The sequence below is a fragment of the Capsicum annuum genome, unplaced genomic scaffold, assembly GCF_002878395.1.
Source record: "Capsicum annuum cultivar UCD-10X-F1 unplaced genomic scaffold, UCD10Xv1.1 ctg2819, whole genome shotgun sequence".
NCBI lineage: Eukaryota > Viridiplantae > Streptophyta > Magnoliopsida > Solanales > Solanaceae > Capsicum > Capsicum annuum.
In genome coordinates, this window is record NW_025834606.1 from 151,598 (window position 1) to 168,617 (window position 17,020).

The window sequence follows — 17,020 nt, forward strand, 5'->3', positions numbered from 1 at the left end:
TTCAACTGGACGGTGACGCCACTGAACCTTAACTACCGGAATATCCCTGGAGCGCAACCGCCTGACATCCCTCGCCAAAACAGACGCTGGCTCCTCTACGAACGCCAGTCCCTCATCCAATTGAACCGAGTCCCACCGAAGTACGTGTGACTCATCTGAGATATACTGCCGCAACATAGATACATGAAACATCGGGTGAATGGATGGGAAGGCAGGTGGCAATGCCAATACATAAGCTAGCTCCCCAACTCTCTATAGGATCTCAAAAGGTCCAATATATCTAGGGCTAAGCTTGCCCCTCCTCCCGAACCTCATCACACCCTTCATAGGTGATACTCGCAGGAAGACCCTATCACCAACTTTGAAACTCAATGGACGACGTCTGCGATCAGCATAACTACTCTGTCTGCTCTGAGCTGCTCATAGCCTATCCTGAATCACTTGAACCTGATCCAATGAATCACTAAGAAAATCTGTGCCACGAGGTCTAGCCTCAGAAGTCTCAAACCAACCAACAGGAGATCGACATCTCCTACCATACAATGCCTCAAACGGAGCTATCTGAATACTCGAGTGAAAGCTGTTATTATAAGCAAACTCTGCCAAAGGTAGAAACTAGTCCCATGACCCCCAAAATCCAACACATAAGCTCGGAGCATATCCTCTAGAACCTGAATAGTCCACTCTGACTACCCATCAGTCTGTGGATGAAAAGCTGTGCTAAGGTCAACCTGGGTCCCCAACTCATCCTGAAATGCCCTCCAAAAGCTAGAAGTGAACTGAGAGCCTCGGTCAGAAATAATGGACACAGGGACCCCATGTAGGCCAACCATCTCCTGAATGTAAACACGAGCTAATCTTTCGGCACTGTAGGAAACTCAAACAGGGATAAAATGTTCAGACTTGGTCAATCGATCCACAATGACCCAAATGCTATTAAAACCACGCGATGTACGAGGCAATCCACCTACAAAATCTATAGTAATTTGCTCCCATTTCCACTCGAGAATGGGTAGCTGCTGCAACAATCCACCAGGCCTCTGATGCTCGACCTTTACCTGCTGACAACAAAGACATCGAGCTACAAACCCTGCTATATCTTTCCGCATACCACTCCACCAGTAATGCTGCCTCAAATCTCTGTACATCTTAGCTGTACCGGGATGAATAGAGTATCTAAAGCTATGAGCCTCACGAAGAATTAACTGGATCAAATCTCCAATCCTTGGAATACAAATACGACTGTCAAACCTCAAGACACCCTCAGAATCTAGGGTATCCCGCTGAGACTCACCCCTCAACACCTGCTCTCGAAGGCTGCAAAGCCTGTCATCCTTGAATTAACGACTCTGAATCTGCTCCAACAAGGTGGATCTGGCCTCAACACTAGCAATGATTTTCCGAGGGTCATAAATATCCAAACGAATCATCATGTTAGCTAAGGACTGAATGTCCAAAGCCAACGGCCGCTGAGAAGCTGAAATAAAAGCTAAGCTACCCATACTTACTGACTTTCGACTCAAGGCATAGGCATCCGCTACCACATTTGCCTTACCCGGATGGTAGAGAATAGAGATATCATAGTCTTTCAGCAACTCAATCCACCTGCGCTGCCTCAAATTAAGCTCCTTCTGGGTTATAATATACTGAAGACTGCGGTGGTCAGTAAATATCTCACAACGGACCCCATACAAATAATGCCTCCAAATCCTAAGCGCAAATACTACCGCTGCTAACTCTAAGTCATGGTTGGGTTAGTTGCGCTCATGCACCTTCAACTGCCTCGATGCATATGTAATAACACGGCCACGCTGCATCAGAACACACCCCAAACCAATACCAGATACATCGCAATAGACAGTAAAACCCTCGCTCTCAACAGGAAGAGTCAGAATAGGAGCTGAAGTAAGAAAATCCTTGAGCTTCATAAAGCTCGCCTCACAACTCGCAAACCACTGAAACGGAACCTCCTTCATGGTCAATCTAGTCATAGGGGCTGCAATAGAAGAAAAACCCTCAATGAACCGCCTGTAGTAACCTGCTAACCTAATAAAGTTGCGAACCTCAGAAGGTGACGTAGGCCTAGCCCAACTATGAATAGCCTCAATCTTGGTTGGGTCCACCATAATACCGTCCTTGGACACTCTATGCCCCAAGAAAGCTACAGACTTAAGCCAAAACTCACAGTTTGAGAACTTGGCATAAAGCCTGTGGTCTCTCAAAGTGCGAAGTATAGTCCTCAAATGTTGCTCATGCTTTTCCTTACTCCTTGAATATACTAGAATGTCATCAATAAATACTATCACGAAGGAGTCCAAATATGGCCTGAACACGCAATTCATCAGATCCATAAAAGCTGCTGGAGCATTGGTCAACCCAAAAGATATCACCAGGAACTCATAATGAGCATAACGAGTCCTGAAGGCTTTCTTAGGGATGTCCGCAGCCCTAACTCTCAACTGATGGTAACCGAACCTCAAATCAATCTTAGAAAACACTATTGCACCCAGAAGCTGATCAAACAAATCATCGATGCGAGGTATAGGATACTTATTCTTCACAGTAAACTTAGTTAACTGCCTGTAGTCGATACACATACGCAAAAAGCCATCTTTCTTCTTCACAAACAAAACTGGAGCACCCCAAGGAGATACACTCGGTCTGATAAATCCCTTACCCAGAAGATCCTAAAGCTGACTATTCAGCTCCTTCAGCTCAGCAGGAGCCATACGATACAAAGCTATAGAAATAGGTCGGGTTCCAAGCTCGAGGGCAATAATAAACTCTACATCACGCTCAAGAGAAAGGCGAGGTAGGTCGATCGAAAATACATCAGAAAACTCGTGAACAACAGGGACGGAGTCAAGCGGGGAACTCTCAACACTAACATCCCGGATATATACAAGAAAAGACTCACAACCCCTCGATATCAGTCTCCTAGCCTGGATGTACGAAATAATCCCCGTCGATGCGTGGCTAACAGAACCCTACCACACAACTGGGGGTATGCCAAGCAAAGCTAAAGTAACGGTCTTAGCAAAACAATCAAAGACCGCATGGTAAGGAGACAACCAATCCATGCCTAGAATCACATCAAAATCAACCATATCTAGGATAATAAGGTCAATATGAGTATCAAACTCCCGAATAGTGACTAAATAAGATCTATATACACGATCCACTACTAAAGAGTCACCCACTGGGGTAGCCACACATAACGACACAGATAAAGACTCTGAATATAAACCCAGGCGCGATGCAAAATAAGTAGAAACATATGAAAAGGTGGAACCGGGATCAAACAAAGTAGAAGCTGGCTGATGGAACACAAAAATCGTACCTGTAATCACAATATCTGAGGCCTCAGCCCCTGATCTACCTCGAACAGCATACAAATTACCCTGTCCACTACTAGATTGGGTACCTACCCGACCGCCTACCCTACCTCCCTGCGGACTACCTCTAGAACCCTGAGAACCACCTCCACGACCCTATATACCACACTTACCTAATGGCGGCACTGATATGATCGGCTGCACAACCAGAACTGAAAGTTCAATCATCCTACGCCGAGGAAAATCACGGGAGAAGTGACCAACAACTCCGCAGTCATAACATGCCCTGGGCACCCTTCTCTGACTAGAAGGTCCAACGAATCCAGGATGACCACCCCTACTCGACGATCCCGACTGAACAACCCTCTATGGCTGGCTGGTACTCTGACCACTGGAACTACAATAGACGGGCTGACCCCTATTGGATATCTGAAGAGATACCTGAACTGGCCGACTAGGCTGACCCTGATACTGAGAAAGCTACTGATGAGGGTACCGACCGTGAAATCCTCAGCCCGAGGACTGTGAACCACTATAACTACCGTGGTAGCGTGGTCTCTTATAGCTGCCCCCTTGGGCCTTATGATCCATCTCCTCTATAGAATAAACATGGTCGGCTATCTCCAAAAAAGACTTTCCTGAAGTCACCAAACTCTGAGTAGCCCTACGGAGTGATAATCTCAATCCCCTAACAAAGCATCGAATCCGCTCGTACTCCGTATCCAGAATCATAGTGGCATGTCGGGCTAACTCATGAAACCTCGCCTCATACTCCGCCACAGTCATGGAACCCTGCCTCAATGTGGTAAACTCATCTCGGAGTCGCTCACGCATGCTACGAGGCATATACTTCCCCAAGAAAGCCTCAAAGAACTGAGTCCAAGTCACTGGTGAAGATCCAGCTGGCCTGGAATCAAGATAACCTGTCCACCACCTCCTCGCTGCCGTGTCGAACTGATAAGAAACAAAGTCTACTCCTTGTGCCTCAACCAGCCCCAAATTCCGCAATCGTTGCTCACAATTGGATAGGAACTCATAAGCATCCTCTCCTGGGGTCTCAGCAAACCTAGGTAGAGTCAATCTAAAAAATCAACCCCACATCTTCTGCTCCTCTGTAGACATAAATGGTTGGGCTACTGCCGGCTGTGGGACTACTGGTGCTGGCAGAACCTCTACCCTCAGCGCCGCAGCCGCAAGTTGTGCCCCTAAATCTACACCACCCTGCGCTGCTGGGTGAGCTCCCACGACCGGTGGACCGCCAAATAACCCCAATAACTGAACTAATGTATCCCGAATAACCAAAGAAGATATAAAGACGGGTGGAGCCTGGGCTTCCCCCTGGCCCACCTGCTGATGTGGCGGAATACCTGGAGCTCCCTCAATCCCCGGAGCTATAACGGTATCGGGTGACGGATTTCTGGCCTGATCTCGGATAGGGGTTGCTGCTCTTCCCTGCCCCTAATATCTGGGTCAACCTCAACCCCAAGATAGAACTCTAGAAGTGGACCCGCGGTTCCGACCCCTTACTCTCGAACCTTATGTCCTAGCCATCTACGTAAAGAGTAAAACAATAAAAAGATTACAACCAACCCAGACTCAACGCATAAAATGGATCAAGAAAATGAGATTTTTTTTTTTCTAAAAATGCTCTGTAGCCTCCCAAGGATAGGATACAGACATCTCCGTACCGATCCGCAGGACTCTACTAAACATCGGCTCCAGTACTAACAATACCAGTGTGACCTAGGCTCTGATACCAACTTGTCACGACCCGATTTCTTAAGTCGTGATGGCGCCTACCTTATCCCACCAGTAGGCAAGCCAATCCATAGCTCGGAATGATAGGTAACGGGCTAATAGGCATGGATAAAATAAAAGATCGCGTATGATGATAACAACCACAATAATAAGTGAAAACTAAGAAGAAAGCATATGTATTATATTAAAACGAGAGGAGGAAAAAGGGTTAACTATACAACTGAATCTCTTCTAAGATCTGATAAGGTCAGTACTAGAGCCACTACTAACAGATATCCAGAGTACTAGACAAAAATCTAAAATGTACACAAGTAATCTCTAGTGAAAAAGACTAACTAGAGTAGATAGAGGAGGATCAGCCTCGGACGACAGTAAGTTCACCCCGCTCTAAACCAGCACTGAAAGGTAGGAACCACGTTAACGCCGATTGCTAGTACCTGGATCTGCATCAGGAAAAAGATGCAGAAGTGTAGTATGAGTACCAAAAACTACGGTACTCAGTAGGCATCATCGGCCGACTGAGCTTAATACAGAAAAGGTATAACTACAATGCGAGGGCATAATCTGAGTCATTAGTAAGTAGCGATGGAAAGGTAAACAACTACCAAGATATGCAACGGCTGTAAAGGAATAAACTTGTGCAATACAGAAAAATAATGATGCAATAATAACAAATAAATCAAACATAACCTAACTGAGCCCCCATAAGCCCGCTAGGCATACTGAAGAAGACAATTAACCCAACCGTACCCCCATAAGCCGGTGGGACACACAAGTGGTGAAAGTAAACATAAATAATTAGATGCCGGAATCGAACCGGAACTCAGAGTAACCCCAACTATAATCAGATGCCAGACTCGAACCGGAGCTTATAGTAACAATAATAGTCAATTGCCGAACTAGAACCGAAACTCATAGTAATCATAATAGTCAATTGCTGGACTCGAATCAGAACTCATAATAATCATAATAGTCAATTACCGGACTCGAACCGGAACTCATAATAATTATAATCCATCGATAATATTAAAATCCATATCATAACAATATAAATGTCTAAATAATCATTCATTAATCTTAATTAAAAGGGATAAATTTAAGATTTTTGCATTTTAGCTTCACGTTTTAAAGTAATAGATGCTATATTATGTTAAAAGTTAATATTTCAATATTTACTTAGAACGAGGCCCTAATCCGGATAAATAAGGCAATTTATATAAATCAAATAATATGCATCTACAAGTATTTATTCAAAGCTAGCATAATAGTTCACAATTTCGGTATATAAGCTCAATCTAAAAATAGGATAAACATAGCCTACCTGGACGCCAAAACTATAGTATCTGTCCGCGAAGCTTTCAAATAATATCCCGCTAGAACCGAATTTGAATAATCAACTAATAATTTAAGTGCTCAAATTGTGCAAAAATATTTTCGCACAAATCTTGGAACATGCAATACATGACACTTGGTTTCCTTTTGTTAAAAGGAAAAAAAATATTTATTGAATAACCCTACGATCAATTATGCATGTGTCTATATATTTACCAATATATGTATAAATAAAGGAAGATAAAAAAAAAAAACCTTTCCAAATGGCCAATGGGCAAGTGTGGCCAATGGACAAGTGTGCGGCTGCAGCTACAAAATGTTGCTGTCCACACTTCATCCCACGTGTACGGTTAAATTAATTTCTTTACATTGCGTACATAATTGCGTATTGCATAAATTCATAGTAAAATAATTATAATATTTTGAATATACCATAGAAAATTATTTCTAACAAAACCTCTATTATATAATAATATTTTAATATTTCTAATTACTATCTTCGCTTAAAATATTAATAAATTATAAAAGTCCATTATAAAGTGATATAAATATATCATCACTTAAAAGAATTTTACAAATATCGAAAATATTCTAGAAGGATAATAAATTATATTTCTATGAAATGCTAAATTAAAATAAAGAACTCACGATATATTTAAATAGTACTAAAATTATATTAAAAATATAGGAAAATGAGCGTGAGGGTCATTACACTTATTTACGAATGCTTATGGTAATGCAGAAATCAAGATTTCCTGTTAAATAAATATGGATTTGAAAGGGTCAAAGAAGATTTTAAAACAAGGTGCCTTATAAATATCCTGTTAATATAATTTTAAGGTGGTTTTAGCCTTTTCCTTGAGGGGCTGAGACATACTGTTGTATGTCAAGGCTGGCAGAACACCTGAAATGGTGAACTGCCTAATGCAGAATGAAGCAGACAACTGGTACGCTTCACAAACGTGTGGATGGTGTTTGGACGGAGGCTGAAGCTACGGCAAAAAAGTATTAGTGCAACCTCCATCAATTTCTCTGATGGTCTAATAATATTTGATTGATGAATGTGATTATCTCTTGAACCGAGGGTCTATCCGCCCCACTTTTTTGGGACTATACTGATATTGTTGTTGTTGTTGAATGAGATTATCATGTTGTGCAATGTTTCTTGTAGGTATCAGGATGGTATGCCGAGCTAAATTTTGTTAATTGTTTTTGTAGTCTTTGCCCTTTTCTATTGATACAGTAATTTTTTAAAAAAATAAAAGAGGGGGGGGAGGGGGGGGGGAGGGGTCCAGAGGAAACAATTAGTACAAAGGAAGCCCAGTCATGGCATATTACAAAGTTTAAATTGCAGCAATAACTTCGACTAAGTAGACATTCAGCTTTTAGTTACTGTTCAACTGCTACTGAATTTCAATTTTATAATCTGCTTCCATTTGTAAAATCAAAGTGTATCGAATTTCCACGTTCTCTCTTTGCTCTTGAGTTAAGCATTTGTTACTCTTTCAGCACCTCATATAACGCTGCTTTGCAATAAAGCTCTATCATGTTAGTATTCCATTTAATTTTATCTTTGTCTTGTCTGGTCATAACGTTAACAACAACTCCCTGCTGATGTACTACTTTCAATGTCTTTTCATAGGATTCTAATAAGGATATTGCTTCTTCAAATCCTGAAAATTCCTTCACAATTGTTTAAGTTCTAGTCGCTGCTTTTTCAGTTAGTGTAATTCGTCTTGTAGGTTTATGCCAACGTGGAGGAAAAAATATCTGTTACGAAAGAGGAGGTAGGTAATTTTGTACCTAACTCATCTTAGCATAGTTCCTAATTATGGTGAACTCTTTAAGGAGGTGACAGTTAACTCTGATTCCGATTTAGGTCAAAGAAAGCTTTGGAGTGGGGAAACAAGAAGCTCCAAGATCAATCAATCACTCTGACGCTTCTAGTCCAAATACAAACGCGAGTAGTGATTCTGCATCTGCAAAAAGTCAAAAAGAACAACAATCTACTTTCACTGATAGTGCGGAAACTGTTTATAGAAATGTTAAATCTGCTGCTTCGTCGAAAGTCTCATCATTCATTCAGAAAATAAAAGAAGCAAAGCCTGTTGACTTTGCAAAGAAGGGCTACGACATTATATTGGACGAGTTGAAAGGTACTCCTGTTAAGAGAAAGCACTCCAAGTATTCTGCCCACACACAAGAAACATCATCAAACTTTGAGAGGAGTACAAGAACTGATGTTGTTGTTTTACCATCAAAGCAATCGAAATGGGAAACGTTCAAGGAAAAAGTAATTTCTTGCTTATTAGAGGCTGCTGAGATGCAAGTGAAGCTGTATTTTTCTTATTACTAATTTGCACCGAATTTTTATTATTCTCAGATGCAGCGTCACCCTCTTTCTAAACGCTTCACTGCAATGTGTGAACCTCTTATAACAACGTGGCAGGAGGTACTTTCTGATTCTCACCGTAATTTTATCTTTTGTGCTAGTAATAGATTTTCATTTTCAACTCTTTCCTTTGTTATGTTTAAGATATACCTGGCTTGATCTGGAATGCATTTAATGTGGAGTTATACTAAGTGCTTTATGTTCTTGATGACAGTTTACAGAAGATGTTCATTACAGATTGGAAACCAGTGATAATTCCGTTGTTCAAAAATTCCAAGAGTATGGCTAGACATTACCATTTTAAAAGATGTGTTATGGATAGAGTTCAGTTTAAGATCAACTTATAGTTTCCATCTTAATGGTACAGTTTTCGTGAGAAAATGATTGAATCTCCAGCTGCAATGCGATATAAAGAGATTTACAGCAGAGATCCGTATGATTGCTAGCTTCTTTTGCTTGACTTTTCATTTTCTCTTTTGGCTGTTTGTCTATAAATTTGAAATATGTTTTGTGAAGGTCATTCTCTTTGAAAATGGGAGAGGTAGAAGGAAGGTAGGAGCTGGGCTACAAGCCGGGTCCATGCTCAGCCGAATCCAGGAGCTTCGGCTCAAACTTCGTATTTTTCTTAGGAAATTTATCTGATGTTCAAAATTATTATATTTTAGAACCCATTGACTTGGAATAGTTAGAATTTAGAATACATAAACTTCAAATCCTAGCTCTGCTTCTGACTAGGAAGGGCATGGTGTAACATTTGTTTGGTTCAATATTAAAGTGGTTGAAACGTTGAGTTGTATGCAACCTCTCCACGTATAGTTTTCAACCCCTTTAAAGTTAGACATGGAGGAGAAAGTCTCTCTTTACCATATAACACTGAAGGGACGAATAAATCCTTTAAAATAAAACTAGTACAATTTAGCCCTTGTTTGAATTTGAACGCACATCTGAATCATTAATATGTATGTTAAGATATGAATACTATTTTTGGTCGACCTGAACTCCATCTTATTCATCACTCTGGGAATTCCCGTTCATTCTTTACAACTCTTTACAACTCAAAACAGCAAATAAGTAAAGGAAAGAAACAATTGAAAGTGCTTCTGCTATCTCCTATCCCTGTAGATATTCATTTATACATCTTATCTTGTGAGTAAATGCTCCAGCCAGGCTCTATCCTTACACTTTGGCTTACTTCGTATACTCTCCAAACTTCGAACTTCCGTTTCCGTTTTGATGTGCTTACTCACTATATGTGGTCTTGGAACTGTGTGATTCCATAAATCTTCATTTGTTGCCCTCCATATGTGAGAAATCAGATTGCTGCCCAGATGAGTGCCCTGCTTGCTCTTCCTGTAGCTCTTCTTGCCATTCTCGTCCAGAACCCCTTAATGATTTTGTTCTGGACTCTCATTTCCAGCCATTGAAGAATCTCATCCAAGCATGCTTGTGAGTAGGCACACTCAAAGTATAAGTCATTTCTTGTTTCATTCACGTTTCCACGAAGTAGGCAGACCTTATACTGACACACTCCCATTCTAAGTAGTCTGTCCGAGTCAATAGCCTTCCATGTGTTGTTAGCCAGCTTCTAGAGCTGTGTTTGGGGACATTTGCTTTACTCCATACTTCTCTCCAAGAGTTCCATGGTGCCACTTCTCCCGTCCTCCATGTATATCCACTCTTGATTGTGTATTTCCCCGAGATTGTGAGCCATCCATCGTGGACATAGACTGGTGCAAATATTTCTTTGATTCCACACAGCGTCTTCCAGTATTAACAACTATTAATGGGTGCTTTATATTCCCACCAATTCTCTCCCTTTATGTACATATGGTTGACCCATTTTACCCCGAGATTATCAGCTTTGTTAGTGATGTTCCATACCAGTTTTGCTAAAGCAGCCTCATTCCATGCTTTACAATTTTTCACACCCAACCCTCCTTCCTTCATTGGTCTGCAAATCAGCTCCCATGCAATGAGAGGTGTTTGGTTGGTACCGTCCATCCCACTCCATAAAATACTCCGACAGAGTGATAAGTGGCTTATCACCTTCATTGGTCAGATAAACATAGCCCAGTAAGAGCGGATGTGCAAAAGCACCGTGTTAACAAGTTGCTTTCTTCCTGCGTAGGAGAGATTTTTTGACCCACATGCTTTAATTCTGCCTGGCATTGGCTCCACTAGCATCTCGCATTCCACAGAAGATAATTTCTTTGAAGATACAGGGACCCCAAGATATCGAAAAGGTAGCTTTCCATTGGAATACTCAGTTAATTCACATAAATCTGTAATCACTTGGCCCTCCATGTTAGCTGCATAAATATTTGATTTACTAGCGTTTGTGGTAAGTCCCGATGTCATAGAAAATGATTTCAATCCCCTTAACATCAATAATACAGAATTAAATTCCCCTTTGCTAAAGATTAGCATGTCATCCGCGAAACACAAATGATTCAATCTCAGGTTCTTGCACTTCGTGTGAAACTGAAATACCTCATTATTTCCTACCTCCCGCTTTATTATTGTAAAATACTCCATGCAAATCACAAAAATCAGTGGGGAGATTGGATCCCCTTGCCTCGACTCTCTCTTTCCCTTAAACTTCCTATGAATGCCCCCATTAATAGCAATGGAATATTGAGGGATAGTAACACACTCCATTATCCATTTAATAAATTTTTGAGGGAAATTCAATCCATGTTATATCTCCTCAACAAAGTCCCATTCCACAGAGTCATATGCTTTCTTGAGGTCGATTTTTATAAGGCAGTTCTTAGTAGTACTGTTCTTTTTGTAGAGTCTAACCAAATCTTGGATATTATCTTATATATAATATTGCAACATGGTATTGACCTGTAATCTCCAACATGGTCAGCATGTGTACTTTTAGGAATAAGTGTGATCACTGTTTCATTGATACCTTGTATCATTTTTCCTTTCCTAAAGAATTCCAGCACAGCAGCCACCACATCCTTACCCAAAATCACCCATTAATCCTTGTAAAATTGACTCCCAAAACCATCCGGCCCGGTGATTTATCTCCCTCGATATCCCATAATGCCTTTTTAACATCACACTCTTGGTATTCGCTTATAAATTGATCCCTTTGCTCATTACTCACTAGGGTACCTTGTTGGATGAGGGAACTACACACTGTATGTCTACTTGTTGTTTTAGTGCCCAACAGGTCCTCATCATACTCTGTAAAAGCTCTGATAGTGTCCTCCATATCGGTGTGTTTCTGGCCATTCTTGTCTGTGATTGAAAACACTCTATTACCGTTCCCCCTTGCTTTTATTGAGCTATGAAATAGTCTTGTGTTGCGATCTCCATCTTTTATCAATTGCATCTTGCATTTCTGTCTTAAAAATTGATCGCTTGCTTTCGTAAGCTCTCTGCATTCCCCTGGCAGTTTTGCTTCCTCTTCAAATAAAGAGGCGTTTCTTGGATCTTTTTGTATCTATGTCTGGTATTGTTTGAGCTTCTCCACAGCCTCTTCTGCCTATGTCTCTATTACAGCAAATCTCTCTTTGTTCAACCCTATTAATACCCTTTTCAATCTGTTTAACTTCCCTCCCTGAGATAGGTGGATCCCAACTTGTTCTCACTTTTGTTTTAAATTCTGATGCCATGCTCCACATATTGAAGTATTTGAAGTGCTTCCTTCCTGGTCTTCTTGTGTCCTCCCAGTGTAATATTGCTGGGCAATGATCAAAGAGTCCCTCGGACGTAAAATTCACCTCTGCTGCTGGCATTTCTGCTTTCCACTCATTGTTAACCAAAACTCTGTCGATTCGACTTAGCACTTTGTCATCTCCATTCTGCTTACTACTCCATGTATAAAAGGATCCTGACGATTTTAGCTCATGCAGCCCATTTGTATCTACACAATTTCTGAAGTCCCTTATCTCTGCCATAGTTACAGGACTTCCAACTCTTTCTTCCCTCCTCAGGACGCAATTAAAATCCCCCATTACAGCCCACGCTGCAGTATTTTTGTCCCTATACTATTAAGTGTTGATATCATCCCATAAACCTCTTCTTAAAGCTTGGTCATTGAACCCATACACCATACTTACTTGAAACTTCATCCCAGTACCCCTGTGTTGAACTTCAGTGTATATTAATTGCTCTGTAATCTGAACAATATTCACATCAAAATGTAAAGGTTTCCATACGAGCCATATCCTACCATTAAGATGCGCACCTAAATTAGTTGTAAAAGACCATCCTTGACAAAGATTTAAGGCTGCTCTCTATGAGCTGTTTCCCTTTTAACCTTCTTCTCCAGGAGTCCGAATAGGCTAACATTAGAATTTTGCAGAAAAATCTGCATTTCCTTTTGTCTTTCCGCCTATTCAGACCCCTTGTGTTCCAAAATCCGAGCTTATCCATTAGGGGTGGGGTGTGTCCCTATCCTCACCCCATCCTCTCTTTCTCAAGGTCAGTACTCTACTAATTTATCATTTGAAGGTCCCATTCCAGTCTTACTGGTTTGCTCCGCGTTTTTACTCAACAATGCAAATGAATTACCTGTTGTAACTGCCCCTGTTTTAGCCATGTTCTGCTGAAATGCATGTGCTAAGTTCCTACTTTCGTTCCTCTCTTGTTGTTTCCCCGTACTTGTATCTGCTGCCTCTTGTCTAGCTTTTCTCTCAGGTATAGTTGTTGTGCTCCTATTTATCTCTACTTGCTGATTTGCTGTCCATGTTCATCTCCATATTATCTTCCCCTTCATTTCCCTTCTCCTTCGTCGTGGCTACTCGTTGTTGTTCTACACTCCTCAATGCCATGCCCAAAATTTTTGCATCATGTACATAACCTTGGTTTCCATTCATATTTGACCGTTTGCTCTATTGTTCTCCCCATTTCATTCTCAAACATTATCTCTGATGGATATTCCTGATTAAGGGGAATTCCACCAGCACTCGGGCAAACGTCAATCTATCTTTTTGCATAGTAGCCTTGTCAGCCTTCAAAGGATTTCCCCAAGCTAGCAATCTTTGTTAGAGCACTTTTCCCCCAATATTGACATCAAGTCCAAGTAACCTAGTCCATACAGGCACCTTCTCCATTTTTCCTTGGTCACCTTAATTTTGGGTCTCCGAGGCTTCACCACATTTTTCGAGGCTTCACCACATTAATTTCGAACATTTGTACCCCTTCCTCAACCTCTTTCTCCCTGTTTTCCACTTCATGGAATCTCACTAGGAATATTCCCCTATTCACCTGAGCCACCTTATCTATACCTCGCCCTTTCCAAATTCTATTAAAGTATCCCTCCATGACTCCTTGGGGTGGATTAGAACTCATTACGTAGCAAATCACAGCTGTTCGCCAGTGTGCAATTTCATCCTGTAAATCTTCCATGGTAATCGTAACATTCTTAGTTGTACTTGCCTTTGCTTTTAAGTCTAACCCCTCAATTGGGACTTGAACTCCTACAACACCACTCCACGAAGTACTCGATTTCACCACTGAATTGGGGGTTAGTGTTTTACCATTTTGAGTTTATAATTCCTCTTCTTTATCCACCATATCTGCCCAGAAGACAACCCAGATTCTTTCTACTGCTACTGGTACCTTCGACATTTGTTTCTGCTGCGGTGTCACTGAATCTATCATGCCAACTCCTTGCTCGAGCACTAATGTTACAATACCCTGCAACAAATTCATTTTTCATCTTCTTCGCATCTCCCGATTGAGGGATCCCTGGTTTCCCATTGTTACTGGGCTTCTCCACCCCTTTCAACGCCTTCCCTCTCCCTCCAGCTTTTGTCTTCCCCATGTTCAGCTATCGCTGATAGGAATCACCATTCTATAGGGAGAAAAAGTTTGTTTGGAGGCATGATATGAATACCATATAGAGGGGGCATAAGTCACATTTGTCATTTTCTGGAAAATGACTTTCCTTGGTCCATGAGGAAAGTTATTTTTCCTCAAATAGAGGAAAATAATTTATCTTGAAAAATGTTTTCCCAATATTTTACTACAACCAAATAAGGAGAAACAAGAAAACATTTTCCATCATACCAAACACACTCTTTTCTTACTTTCTAAGCATCTCATGCTGATATACTTAAAGCATCTTACGTTTATCCTTTGTGATATCTTGCTTCTTGGGTAAACGAAAAACATGCGCACTTAATGATTGAGATTGAGTGACTAAAATTCAAAGTGAAAACAAAAATGATGCCTTAGTATTTTTCTTACTTTCTAATCATCTCATGTTGATATACTTAAGCATCTTACTTTTTTATCCTTCGATGATATCTTGCTTCTTGGGTCATTAGGGAGATACAAAGGTGTTAAAGAAACATTGCAGCAACGAGATAATTGCTGTGTGTAAAGCTCAGCATCAAGCTTTTGATAGCGAGGGTATCGTTTTTGACAACAAGGTAAGAATAAATACAAGTTATTTACTTAGCTTGCATTTTGGATATTGTATGAGTACATAATGAAGGGATGGGAGATTAACAATATGTGTAGTTTACAAATATTTTGCGTTACAAATCTAGTTGCAGCCACGGATTCTTGACTTCTACGATGTATCCTGGTCCAAAACCTTGTAGGGTGCATATTTTCTTTTGCTTTTAAATATACTACTCCCTCCGTCCCAATTTTTGTGCTCGAGATGAAGTCTTGGCATCTTTTGAATGAATAGAAGATTTAAATTTTTCCAACTTGAAGGGTGTTTTGATATGTTGAGCACTGGACACAGCCTATATCTGTCCAATTAGCTCAGCCAAAAATTTTGCATGCATTGTGACCACCTCTCATTTGGTATACTTTACATTAAAGGGGTAGAATAGCTTTCTAGTTGGCTTCTCTGGCATCGAACTTCACTTTTACGCTACTAGAAAAACTGATAAGCCTACTGAAAACGCGACAGATTTTACATATTTCGGATATGGAAGTACAAGAGAAAAAAATGATGGAAGGCGGTCCCATAATAATTTTGAGGGTAAGAGTATTTCCTCCTTTTCTCTGTCTAAATCAATGCACCTCTTGATAGAACAAAAGGCTTAAAAGATTAAGCCCCTGATAGTAATCTTTCTTGTGTAATGTCCACAATTCCAAACGCAGCAGGTCCACTGCATACGCGATAAACTTGGTTCAATTATAGAAGGGGGAAAGGTATGTATTAATATCCCATTTTGTTGTTTGCTGTTATTCTCTTGGTCCTGCATTAGCTATTCAATCGCTATGATATCTTGTATCATTTACCCAACTTCATTATATCAAATTGCCTTCATCTCTATGGTCAAAGTGTCATTTTTCTACGTTACTAGTGTGGTTTTCATACGCAAAAGTGCATTACTAGACGTAAACTAAAGATGTTACCCTTATTCTTAAGTTTTTGTACTCCAATTCACTTTAATCTTTTGTAGAGTGATCCCAACCTGCTACTCATCATTGTTGTATGGCTAATTTTCTTCTTATATTAGGATACGATACACACTGTACATTATGCTTGGGCTATGCAACTCGGAGACGACTCTATATGGAGGCTTAGAGAGATGCAGCAATTTGGTGTTGTAGCTCTTATCTAATCAAATTTTTGCTTCATCAAAAGAGTCGATGACATTGCTACCCACGCCTTTGTTCATCTTATGGTCATTGATTTGTGCAGAATTTCTTATTGCAGTAAAATTTTGGTTGTTAATGTATTCAAATTAATGAGCAGCTAAGTCGGGGGTCTATCGGAAACCTCTCTACCTAATCCGAGATGGTGGTATAGACTGCATACACTTACCCTCCTAAGGCTCCACTTTGTAGGAATATACCAGGTTGATTGCTGTTCTAAAAATCATTTGAATGAAAGCGTAGAGGCAGAAGTAATAAATTCTTGAAAATGGTCAAAAGTTTTTAAACTGCTTACATTACATCTTCTTGAGCTGAGTCACCCAAATCTTGCGTAATCTTGCTTATCGGTAATCTCTCATTTCCCCGTCTAAAGACTTTAATAGCTATAGCGGGCCAAAAACGGTGAGTTACGTAGAGGTGGTTAGACCTATATTACTCGAAAAGAAAGGATCTCTACATATGTTGCCGACTCCTGTTTGCTCTTAACTAGCTAGCAACCCAACTTCACGTCAATTTCAAGCAAATATACATAGAGAACGAAGATAAATTGAGCTATTTACGTGATCTCTACACTGCACCATCACTTGTATCTGTTTTCCAGAGCCAAGGAAAGGTCCTG

At 40.5% G+C, this 17,020-nt stretch overlaps 1 protein-coding gene and 1 pseudogene across 9 annotated transcripts; one reads left to right on the forward strand and one right to left on the reverse strand.

Annotated features, from left to right (window-relative positions):
* The window catches only part of LOC107846580, a 64,947-nt pseudogene extending 58,852 nt beyond the window's left edge, over positions 1 to 6,095 (reverse strand).
* Positions 6,096 to 7,122: 1,027 nt separating this feature from the next.
* Positions 7,123 to 16,692, forward strand: LOC107848245 (mitochondrial import inner membrane translocase subunit TIM44-2). Of its 9 annotated transcripts, none has more exons than XM_047402826.1 (8): positions 7,237 to 7,430; positions 8,168 to 8,212; positions 8,305 to 8,718; positions 8,809 to 8,877; positions 15,108 to 15,212; positions 15,707 to 15,778; positions 15,901 to 15,951; positions 16,263 to 16,692. In XM_047402826.1, the coding sequence occupies exons 4-8, from the start codon at positions 8,809 to 8,811 to the stop codon at positions 16,365 to 16,367; spliced, it is 402 nt and encodes a 133-aa protein (XP_047258782.1). In that variant the 5' UTR covers positions 7,237 to 7,430; positions 8,168 to 8,212; positions 8,305 to 8,718; the 3' UTR covers positions 16,368 to 16,692. The 9 variants fall into 9 exon arrangements, with proteins under 9 accessions (XP_047258778.1, XP_047258780.1, XP_047258782.1 ...); XM_047402827.1 differs by having other exon boundaries at positions 15,904 to 15,951; XM_047402822.1 differs by lacking the exons at positions 7,237 to 7,430; positions 16,263 to 16,692 and adding an exon at positions 7,123 to 7,230 and having other exon boundaries at positions 15,901 to 16,256.
* The last annotated feature ends 328 nt before the right edge of the window (positions 16,693 to 17,020 follow it).

Excerpts from the sequence above, each read along its gene's own strand:
- LOC107848245 (XM_047402822.1), top strand. The coding sequence starts at position 8,809 with ATGCAGCGTCACCCTCTTTCTAAACGCTTCACTGCAATGTGTGAACCT. Across the intron at positions 15,213-15,706 it reads GTATCGTTTTTGACAACAAG|ATTTTACATATTTCGGATAT; the intron begins GTAAGAATAAAT and ends AAAACGCGACAG. Across the intron at positions 15,779-15,900 it reads GTCCCATAATAATTTTGAGG|CAGGTCCACTGCATACGCGA; the intron begins GTAAGAGTATTT and ends TTCCAAACGCAG.